At 44.1% G+C, this 12,092-nt stretch overlaps 1 protein-coding gene across 1 annotated transcript in view; it reads left to right on the top strand.

Moving 5' to 3' along the window:
* Positions 1 to 8,053, top strand: part of tmem167a (transmembrane protein 167A) — an 8,549-nt gene extending 496 nt beyond the window's left edge. The window contains exons 2-4 of the mRNA XM_071363556.1: positions 220 to 329; positions 7,222 to 7,256; positions 7,461 to 8,053. Coding sequence (XP_071219657.1) covers positions 220 to 329; positions 7,222 to 7,256; positions 7,461 to 7,531 — 216 coding nt within the window. The 3' untranslated portion in view covers positions 7,532 to 8,053. The remainder of the gene's footprint in view (positions 1 to 219; positions 330 to 7,221; positions 7,257 to 7,460) is intronic.
* The last annotated feature ends 4,039 nt before the right edge of the window (positions 8,054 to 12,092 follow it).

A 12,092-nucleotide genomic window follows, 5' to 3' on the forward strand; every position in this document is an offset into this window, starting at 1 on the left:
TAATAAACCTGGAAACTTGTGTTGACAACCTAAAAAGCCTTCAACTAACAGTCCTGAAGTAGCCTCTTTGTATTTAGCTGTGATCGAAACATAGTTGATGACTTTGCAATAGGTATTCCATAGAGTATGATTTAGCTACCCAGGTTATGTGGAGTCAAAGATGCATCCTAGAGTGACGATGGATGTCGAACCAGTAATAACCTCTCATTCCCTCTCCAGTCTGCCATATTTAACTTCCAGAGCCTGTTGACAGTGATCCTACTGCTCATCTGTACCTGTGCCTACCTCAGAGCCATGGCCCCTAGTCTCCTGGACAAGAACAAGACCGGGTACGTACAGACGTGTTATTGCACTGAACTAAAGCTCTAGGTCATACCTCAGAACCATAGCTGGCCCCTAGCCTGCCAGAGAAGAATAAGACCGTATTATCCCGCTGAGTTAATGTCCTAGTTGGTAGCTACCCTTCCACAGCCCAGAGGGGTATACTGCGAAGGAAGCTAGATCTACTCTGGGTGTTCTAACGCTTCAGTTCGCTTCACATTGCAGCTCAGGCTTCATCCGTACTACGGCGGTGCATATTGCTCATCCGCCTGCCGCTTGTAACTGCACGTGCATGTCGCACACGGCTAGTCCGAAGCTTTGTCTTCATTCAGACAATGCTGAAACATCAATCCATGAGCGAGTCAGTGCCACATTTCCATGTGCCGAAATCAACGTACAAGCATTCCCCCCCCCCCCACTCCTATCCATAAAATAATTGTATTAAGCCATACAAACGTTTTACTGTGCATGAAGTTTCAAATGCATTGTCATTACTACATTTGTAATGTGACTGGTATTTAAAAATGACTATTTTTAATACACAAAAAAACGTTGCTTAGTAAAATATTTAATCAGTCGTCTTCCTCAAATTAAGGGGACAATGAGCAATCTTTGCGAGAAGGAGGGAATCTGATTTCATTGGTCCTCAACTCGCAGCTCAGACACTTCATTCAGGATAAATGGGAGTTAGCCCCAAGTTAGCCTGCCCCGGAGCAGGTTAGTTCTGAAGGATCCGTTGCCATAGAAATGTACCTGGCTAAAAGGTGAGCCACTTTCGCGGTTCCGGTTATCCCGAGTTGATCAAAGTTACCTTGGTTACTCATCAAACCTGATTTGCAGTATAGGGCTCTGGACTCTTAGCCTGCTAGAGAAGAAGAATACTGAGTACACTAGCTCTATCACCCACTCAACACCCCTACACAGACAGTGTTGTTCATCCACTGAGCTGATGCCTAGATTTGTTAGCTCTGAAAGACAACATTCAAGGAAAGCGATGTTACCCCAACCGACAACTTCAACCCCAGCAGCAATCCAACTCTGATACACTATCATTGCTCAACCCATCATGCCTGTCCAAGCACTCTATCTCTATTCTCTGAACCCATAACCAAATCTCACACTTGGTAGCCAGCTAACTACCTCAAAAGACTACTCTTCAGATCTGTAGCTCTCTACTCGGATCCTCTGGCTTTGTTGACTGTATTCCACTTCATCTATGTAATGCTCTGGGAAGGAGAATGGAACTTTGTGTGTTTATGTTTTCCATTGAAGGTGACAGGAATTGTTTGTGGCTACCAGCTGTAATGAACACGACTATCACTCACCAACTAGATAAGTGACTGTTTCTAAATCCTCTCAGCAGTGAGTGAATAAGAGCTGTGTGGTGTTTGGGACCACAGCGTATACACATCACATCGGTTCAATGCTGTTCTTGGTGGGGGGAAGCTAAGGGCTGATAAAACAACAGTTCAGTTTTTCTTCCTCAATTTTCCCAACTCTTTCTCTCTTTTCCCAACTCTGAGTGGGTAAGGGAGGCTAATGCAACAAGCTGTGTGCCACATGTTGGGTTAGAGGGAAATTAGGGAATTATTGTGAGCCAGTCATCTGAGGTCGGCACACACACACACACACACACACACACACACACACACACACACACACACACACACACACTCTCCAAGACAAATTAGACTGACACACTGTGCATTACACTGCTGGTGTTAACATCTCACACACTCACTCACTGCCCAATGCCCAGGAAAATGTAGGCCTGTCTGTTGTTGTTGGGGTGTGTGTGTCGGGGGGGACCCAGAATGGGGCCTTGAGGGAAATTGGAGCCCTAACCCTCCAATCTCTGACTGATGACTGACTGCTTAGTGTTTATAAACCAATGGCAGATTGGCTCAGCTGGATGACAGATATATGGTGGTCTAACAGGCCACAGACTATTTACGCTAGTACTTAGGAGTCCCATTTCCCATTGGTCTCATTTCTCATGTTGGGAAATTGGATGTTATACATTTGTGGTGGATGGAATGCCCCCACGAAATGTAAGGACTTTGAAACCTAGGGAAAAGCACCATGATATGCTATCTGTCATTATGTGAAAGACAAAAAGACAATCTGTCCAGCTTTCTAAATGGATATGTATTTTATTATTTTTATGAATCTCTATTTCTACGGGGACTGGTATCAGCAGTGATCTGGTGCTGAGTGTGTGTTTAGACAAGCCACTGATCCTCTGTTGGCTAAAGAAAGAGAAGAGAAGGAAGGATCGGGGGGGGGGGGGGTGTGAGTGCTGGCTGAACCATTGTGACGCTCTGTCTGCAGTAGCTGTTCTGGGGGGGCTAAACCCTTTCGACAGGCAGATAGACAACGATGAGGAATAGAGAGCTGGATAGTGTGTTCTGTTGTGGGTTTAAGCCTCTCCAGGGGAGACAGACTCCATGAGGAGTGCTTACATGCCGTCTAGACTCTGACCTCTAACACAGGGTTTCCCAAACTCGGTCCTGGGAAGCTCCCGGGTGCACGCTTTGGTTTTTGCCCTAACACTGCATAGCTGACTCAAATGATCAAAGCTTGATGATTAGTTGGTGATTTGAATCAGCTGTGTAGTGCTAGGCCCACCCCAAAAAATGTGCACGGGGGGGGGGGTCCCCTTCCTTACAGTATATGGACCTAATCCACTGTACAGTGCCCTCAGAACAGCCTCAATTCGTCTGGACATGGACTCCACAAGGTGTCGAAAGTGTTCCACAGGGATGCTTGCCCATGTTGACTCCAATGCTTCCCACAGTTGTGTCAAGTTGGCTGGATGTCCTTTGGATGGTGAACCATTCTTGATACACACAGGGAAACTGTTGAGGGTGAAAAAAACAAGCAGCGTTGCAGTTCTTGACACAAACCGGTGCACCTGGCACCTACTACCATACTCCGTTCAAAGACACTTAAATCTTTTGACTTGCCCATTCACTCTATGAATGGCACACATACACAATCTATGTCTCCATTGTAAAAAGGCTTAAAAATCCTTCTTTAACCTGTCTCTTCATCTACGCTGACTAAAGTGGATTTAAAGGAAAAATCCACCCAAAACCACTCATTCCTCTTAATTTACAGTGTTAAATAACACTATGTGACAACAATATTTTTTGTGAGGGGGGGGTTTAAATTTAAATGTTTCAATTTGGTGTTATAATAAGGTTGGTAGCATCATGCAAAATCCGCAGTGCTTTCTCTGGGCTGGCTGGCTAGCTAAGCTACACACTCTGTGATATGGCCTAAAAATCTTTTTTCAAACTTGTGTGATTCACGATATCCAGTGCATTCGGAATTGGCCCAATTCGTATTTTGGCCCCTTGACTTTCCCACAGTTACAGCCTTATTTTAAAATCGGTTAAATATATATTTTTTTCCCCTCATCAATCTACACACAATAACCCGTAATGATAAAGTGAAAACAGGTTTTTAGAAATTTTGGCCAATGTAATACAAAAAACAAAAACAGATACCTTATTTACATACAGTACCAGTCAAAAGTTTGGACACACCTACTCATTCAACGGTTTTTCTTTATTTTTACTATTTTCTACATTGTAGAATAACATTCAGACCTTTTGCTATGAGACTTGAAATTGAGCTCAGGTGCATCCTGTTTCCATTGATCATCCTGGAATATCGCGCAACAACATGTATTCAAATGAATAAAATGAATTTGATACATCGCCCAGCCCTAATGGGAGTCTATTGGGCACTAGCTCAAAAACCCAATATTAGCACGAATTTCGTCAACAAGAAGTACAACATTACAAATCTTTTCTGAGTGTGAGAGAATTCACTTGCTATCTGTAGCATCGTATAGCTTTAGAATTTTGACATTACTTACTTTAGAAGAAAATAAGCTTGTTTCTCGACATATACACTGACTTTGTCTGAATAAAGGCTAATAAATCCATGTGATATAGCCTACACCTTCACAGTGAGTCCATTATTTATTTTAGACAGGTCTAAAGAAACATGATATGAAGAAGAAGATGTAGTCTATTTCAGAAGAACATAATAGAATACTCTGACTTGTCCTTTATGTTAGGTACTGATCTGACTATGCCATATGGCTGTGGGCAACACTAGTTCATTTAGCAGACAAGATTTGCTTAGAATTCCGTGGCATTATTTTATAGTATGAAGAATACAATTTGAATAAAATATAAATTATGTTTTCTCCAAACGATGTGAGGGAGTGTGCAAATGCGGCTATTCCGTGTTGAGTGGTTAACAAAGAAACAGGTCCTCCTATATGCTTAATTTAGAGTTATTAATGTAACTGTAGTTGTGATACAAACGTTGGGCTATATATTTAGATTTCGAATACATTCTAAGGCTGCATGACGTGACTCTAATGATTTGAAAAAAGTAGCATGAAAGGCGTGAGCTCTGCTTTTGTTTTTGTACAGGCTGTACACACTTCATCAGTCTCTCATTCACAATTTGACAAGCACTTGAAAATGCCTCAAATTTCCATGCGGCATCCCCTTTGTGTGGCCGTAATGCCCCCTAAAAATTTTTTTTTTTGCGGTGGCTGTTGTGCCTTTTGCGGTGGCTGTTGTGCGGTTGCTGTTGTCCCCTTGGGCTGAATATAATGATTATAATTCCCTTCTCTCTGCTTGCTCCGAAGCACCTCTCATTCACATGGCTCTCCGTCACGTGATCGGGTGTTTCTCATAGGCTACAAGTGAAGACCGAAACATCAGGGACGCAACTGCGAGTGTCCTTATCCAATTCCGAGGCGTATGTTGAAGATATTGGAAGAACTGTCCACATTTACTTTTCGGCAGCCAACAAGATGAGTATGCCTAATGAACAGCAAAAGCACTAGCCTTGGTCAATCTACTATCCCGTGCGAGAAATAAATACTGGGACAGTTGTGGGATGAGATGGATCCCAAATGAATACAACCACACGCAGCAGATCATAATGTTTAGCTTAATGTTGATCAACTATTAGGCTATTTCTTCACATTTTGAGCACAGCAATGCGCACACGGCAGTAGGCTATAAGCGTGAATGTTCCATTAGCGAGCGGGAAAACACCATTATCAAAAGTGATTTCAAATACGATTATGCATTTAATGCTTTTTATTATAAAGGTGCAATTTCTTCAAACTCATGTGCTGCGTATGTATGCCAGTTACACTCTACACCCGTTGTGTTAATGTGCTTAATTTTAAGAAGTTATTTGCCCACTTTAGTTGTGATACAAACATTATCAAAACATACAGTGCCTTCAAAGTATTCAGACCCCATTGAATTTTTTCACATTTTGTTATTATTCTAAAACGGATTAAATCGTTTTTCCTCATCAATTACACACAATACCCCAAAAACATTTTAGAATTTTTACAAATGTATAAAAAAATAAACATATTACATTTACATATCTATTCAGACCCTTTTAGGTACGTTGACGCACCTTTGGCAGCGATTACATCCTCGAGTCTTATTGGGTATGACGCTACAAGCTTGGCACCTGTATTTGGGGAGTTTTCTCCCATTCTTCTCTGCAGATCCTCTCAAGCTCTGCCAGGTTATATGGGGAGCATCGCTGCACAGCTATTGTCAGGTTTCTCCAGAGATGTTAGATCGGGTTCAAGTCGGGGCTCTGGCCAGGCCACTCAAGGACATTCGGAGACTTGACCCAAAGCCACTCCTGCGTTGTCTTGGCTGTGTGTTTAGAGTCGGTGTCCTGTTGTAAGGTGAACCTTCGCCCCAGTTTGAGGTCCTGAGCGCTCTGGACCAGGTTTTTAATAAGGATCTCTCTGTACTTTGCGCCATTCATCTTTCCCTCGTTCCTGACTTGTCTCCCAGTCCCTGGTGCTGAATTTTTTTTTTTTTTTTAATACATATTAGAATAAGGCTAATGTAACATAATGTATATAAAGTCAATGAGTCTGAATACTTTTCGAATGCACTGTATATGCCTATGGGCTAGGCTACATGAGGTGTACAGCTATGATTTTGAAAAAGTCGCAAAAAAATAGGGTATGCATTGTTTCTTGCCTTACGCTGGGCATCATTCACAAGTGATAATATATCATTCACAAGTAATAGGCTAATATTGTCACCCATCAGACTATTCTTGATCTTGTCTTTACATATTAAATAAATGTGTGTGTTTTGATTTAGAATGGACCATTATCATGGACCTGTCTCGAAACGGGCAGGGGGAAAAATACATGTCATCTATGCACTTAAATAGCGAATGGAGAACGTTTTTCCTGTGGTTCATTTTCATGCTAGCCAGGTAGGCTATACTCCGGTTGTAAAGAGAAGCAATGTGCTTAATATTAGGAAAGTTGAGAAATAAATAGTAGGCAAAGCCTATAGAAAGCTGGTGAGATCCTCCTCTTTTTAATAGAGGCCATCATTCTGTTTTCTCACGCAATTGCATAGCCTATAGAAATGTTGTGCAACTTGAGCTCATGGGCTCTCAGGAAGTGTTTGACTAGATTTTCGATACATTTGCATTTATGTCAGTGATTAGAGGGACAATAGAGTGCTGAGTACCAGGCAGTTAGCAAGTTTGGTAGACTACTAATGAGCATCCGCGCTTGAAGAAGCCTAAATACCGTGACTAAACGGTCACGTGGAATTTGACTGCCTTCATGACCTGTGACCACCGGTGTGGCGGTAATATGGTCACCATAACAGCCTTAGTCCTTGCATCCATATATCTGTCTATGAATTTGAGTGGTTACATTTCTCCAGGCCCATTCCTCAGCTTTTTACCGAAACGAGCGGGTAGAACGCTTTATTGTTTAAACTGCTGATTGCCGCTTCAAAACATTGGTGGTTATGTAAAAACAGTATGTCGCTAATTATCATATCTTTCCCCTCTTTTCAGGTTCTTGGGTATCTTTTGGAAATGTTCCAGAATAGGTATGCTGTTTGTTATATAATCAATAGTTTTATCATCTAGAAGACTTGTGATGGCCATGTATACGTTGCTTGCACTTTTATTAGTCACTCTTGGTTTAGTGTTGTCGTAGGGGTTATTCACAACACCTTGAAAGTATTAAGTATTTCCATGTTAACTTCTGAAGTCTCCCATCATCCCCTCTGTACCCCCCCCCCCCCCCCCAGGTGAGAGGAAGAGTCCGTACGTGGCGGTTTGTTGTGTCATCATGGCCCTCTCCATCCTCTTCTCCGATTAACAGCTCGCCCTTCCCCGCACGCTAAGCACTGTGGGATTCCGAGTGGAAGACTGAAGATGGCAGCAGTATGAGACCGCGATCACAGAGGAGGCCTGCATGGGACACAGCTGTTTTGCCCCCCCAGTTTCTTTTGGGTGGGGTGTCATGTGGGGTGCGGATAACGGACTGTAGTAACACCAAAGGACCCTCTCTGGAGAATAATACAAGCCTCCGTCTTCCATCCCTCCTTTCTTCTCTTCTCCTGGTGGCCATTTCACAATTCAGTTGTTAAAATGGCCTCCTGGATCTCTCTGTAAACAGACAATTGTTGTTTATTGATTTTTGTTGTTTTTGTTGTCCTCTGTGTTATTATCCCGTAGGGATCGCCCCATGTCTTTCCCTCCACTCGGATCTGTAATGAGGGCCATGTGGTAGATGGCCAGAGGTTGGAGAGCAGTGTTTGGTAGTTGACAGTGTTTTTTTTTGTTGTTGTGTTTTTCTGTACATTAAAGACCCGGTAGATGAGACTACTCGACAACTGTTGACGGTCCAACTTGTGCCTTTTTATAACACGGGAGTCCGTTTTTTATTTTTTTTATCATTGATCACGGGGTGTATGTATGTTACCAAGCAGGATCAATGGGTTTGCCTAGCCAGATCACTTTCCAAAATATTCTTGACTTATTAACTCTGTTTTCAACTTATGTTCTCTTTCCCAATAATAAGTATTTGATTAGTGTTACCTAGTTAGCTGATCGATCCTGCTTGGTGAAACAAGCAGAAACTGTCTTTGAAACTGTCTTTATTGCAGTCGTGATCAAATCAAATGTTATTTTGTGACATGCGCCGAATACAACAGGTGTAGACCTTACAGTGAAATGCTTACTTACAAGCCCTTAACCAACAATGCTGTTTTAAGAAAAAAAAGTTACAAATAATTAAAGAGCAGCAGTAAAATAACAAGTGTGAGGCTATATACAGAGTCAATGTGCGGGGGCACCGGTTAGTTGAGGTAATTGAGGTAATATGTACATGTAGGTAGAATTATTAAGTGACTATGCATAGATACTAACAGAGAGTAGCAGCAGCGTAAAGGGGGGGGGGGGGCAATGCAGATAGTCTGGGGTAACCATTTGATGTTCAGGAGTCTTATGGCTTGGGGTAGAAGCTGTTTAGAAGCCTCTTGGACCTAGACTTGCCGCTCCGGTACCGCTTACCGTGCGGTAGCAGAGAGCACAGTCTATGACTAGGGTGGCTGGAGTCTTTGACAATTTTTGGGCCTTCCTCTGACACTGCCTCGTATAGAAGTCCTGGATGGCAGGAAGCTTGGCCCCGGTGATGTACTGGGTCGTACGCACTAACCTCTGTAGTGTCTTGTGGTCGGAGGCCGAGCAGTTGCCATACCAGGCAGTGATGCAACCCGTCAGGATGCTCTCGGTGGTGCAGCTGTGATATAAGAGATCTGATGATCTGTGCAATCAGTACGACCTGGAACGTGCCCATTTATCTCTGTAATGACACCACTACAGCCAAAATGTCATTAAATCTGAAGTAAAGACAACTGTTCTCATCTCCTGAGGGATTCTCTTTTTGACTTGTTGGCTGTACGTAGAGCAGTAAAGAAATCTCCTAACACACATTAAAAGTTTGAACAACAGGCCAAATCCCCATTTTACTACTTAATGGCCACACACACACACACTGGAGCCCCAACCTTATACAAAGCCCAGTAGCCTAGAATTATGGTTGTATTTACTGGTGTACGAGGAATTGTTGTCAGGGGGACAGGCGTGGAGGGATTGACACTAGACTGTGTTGCGTTGGAGTAGGTCAACAAATGATCTCTCTCCAGCCAAGGTCTGGATAATTTATTTAAATTGGCAGGTTGGAGATTGGACTCCCATTGATGCCTGGTCCAACAGCAGAGAGGGCGGGAGAGACGGTGAGTTAACGGAGAGGGGTAAAAAATCTTCAATGAGGACATTTTCTCCTTGCCCTTCCTCTCTCCCCCATTTTAAGTTGGTCGTTTGACTTCTGGTAAATGTCAGTGTCACTGCTAACACAACCTACTGCTGATTTTGTTGAGTTCATAAGTTCTGCAAATGTGGTGGTTGCTTATGCAGAGAATCGGTTGCAGTTAGTTGACACGAATGGAACCCTTTGAATCCTGGGTCGACTGTGTGTCAGTGTACTGTAGGGGTCCTGCTGTATCCTGTAATGTCAGTGTACTGTAGGGGTCCTGCTGTATCCTGTAATGTCAGTGTGTCAGTGTACTGTAGGGGTCTTGCTGTATCCTGTAATGTCAGTGTGTCAGTGTACTGTAGGGGTCCTGCTGTATCCTGTAATGTCAGTGTACTGTAGGGGTCCTGCTGTATCCTGTAATGTCAGTGTGTCAGTGTACTGTAGGGGTCCTGCTGTATCCTGTAATGTCAGTGTGTCAGTGTACTGTAGGGGTCCTGCTGTATCCTGTAATGTCAGTGTGTCAGTGTACTGTAGGGGTCCTGCTGTATCCTGTAATGTCAGTGTGTCAGTGTACTGTAGGGGTCCTGCTGTATCCTGTAATGTCAGTGTACTGTAGGGGTCCTGCTGTATCCTGTAATGTCAGTGGGTCAGTGTACTGTAGGGGTCCTGCTGTATCCTGTAATGTCAGTGTGTCAGTGTACTGTAGGGGTCCTGCTGTATCCTGTAATGTTAGTGGGTCAGTGTACTGTAGGGGTCCTGCTGTATCCTGTAATGTCAGTGTGTCAGTGTACTGTAGGGGTCCTGCTGTATCCTGTAATGTCAGTGTGTCAGTGTACTGTAGGGGTCCTGCTGTATCCTGTAATGTCAGTGTGTCAGTGTACTGTAGGGGTCCTGCTGTATCCTGTAATGTTAGTGGGTCAGTGTACTGTAGGGGTCCTGCTGTATCCTGTAATGTCAGTGTGTCAGTGTACTGTAGGGGTCCTGCTGTATCCTCTAATGTCAGTGTGTCAGTGTACTGTAGGGGTCCTGCTGTATCCTGTAATGTCAGTGTGTCAGTGTACTGTAGGGGTCCTGCTGTATCCTGTAATGTCAGTGTGTCAGTGTACTGTAGGGGTCCTGCTGTATCCTGTAATGTCAGTGTGTCAGTGTACTGTAGGGGTCCTGCTGTATCCTGTAATGTCAGTGTGTCAGTGTACTGTAGGGGTCCTGCTGTATCCTCTAATGTCAGTGTGTCAGTGTACTGTAGGGGTCCTGCTGTATCCTGTAATGTCAGTGTACTGTAGGGGTCCTGCTGTATCCTGTAATGTCAGTGTACTGTAGGGGTCCTGCTGTATCCTGTAATGTCAGTGTCCTGTAGGGGTCCTGCTGTATCCTGTAATGTTAGTGGGTCAGTGTACTGTAGGGGTCCTGCTGTATCCTGTAATGTCAGTGTGTCAGTGTACTGTAGGGGTCCTGCTGTATCCTGTAATGTCAGTGTGTCAGTGTACTGTAGGGGTCCTGCTGTATCCTGTAATGTCAGTGTGTCAGTGTACTGTAGGGGTCCTGCTGTATCCTGTAATGTCAGTGTACTGTAGGGGTCCTGCTGTATCCTGTAATGTCAGTGTACTGTAGGGGTCCTGCTGTATCCTGTAATGTCAGTGTACTGTAGGGGTCCTGCTGTATCCTGTAATGTCAGTGTGTCAGTGTACTGTAGGGGTCCTGCTGTATCCTGTAATGTTAGTGGGTCAGTGTACTGTAGGGGTCCTGCTGTATCCTGTAATGTCAGTGTGTCAGTGTACTGTAGGGGTCCTGCTGTATCCTCTAATGTCAGTGTGTCAGTGTACTGTAGGGGTCCTGCTGTATCCTGTAATGTCAGTGTGTCAGTGTACTGTAGGGGTCCTGCTGTATCCTGTAATGTCAGTGTGTCAGTGTACTGTAGGGGTCCTGCTGTATCCTGTAATGTCAGTGTGTCAGTGTACTGTAGGGGTCCTGCTGTATCCTGTAATGTCAGTGTGTCAGTGTACTGTAGGGGTCCTGCTGTATCCTGTAATGTCAGTGTGTCAGTGTACTGTAGGGGTCCTGCTGTATCCTGTAATGTCAGTGTACTGTAGGGGTCCTGCTGTATCCTGTAATGTCAGTGTACTGTAGGGGTCCTGCTGTATCCTGTAATGTTAGTGGGTCAGTGTACTGTAGGGGTCCTGCTGTATCCTGTAATGTTAGTGGGTCAGTGTACTGTAGGGGTCCTGCTGTATCCTGTAATGTCAGTGTGTCAGTGTACTGTAGGGGTCCTGCTGTATCCTGTAATGTCAGTGTGTCAGTGTACTGTAGGGGTCCTGCTGTATCCTGTAATGTCAGTGTGTCAGTGTACTGTAGGGGTCCTGCTGTATCCTGTAATGTCAGTGTACTGTAGGGGTCCTGCTGTATCCTGTAATGTCAGTGTACTGTAGGGGTCCTGCTGTATCCTGTAATGTCAGTGTACTGTAGGGGTCCTGCTGTATCCTGTAATGTCAGTGTGTCAGTGTACTGTAGGGGTCCTGCTGTATCCTGTAATGTCAGTGTGTCAGTGTACTGTAGGGGTCCTGCTGTATCCTGTAATGTCAGTGTGTCAGTGTACTGTAGGGGTCCTGCTGTATCCTGTAAT

Source organism: Salvelinus alpinus, chromosome 24 (assembly GCF_045679555.1).
Source record: "Salvelinus alpinus chromosome 24, SLU_Salpinus.1, whole genome shotgun sequence".
Classification (NCBI taxonomy): domain Eukaryota; kingdom Metazoa; phylum Chordata; class Actinopteri; order Salmoniformes; family Salmonidae; genus Salvelinus; species Salvelinus alpinus.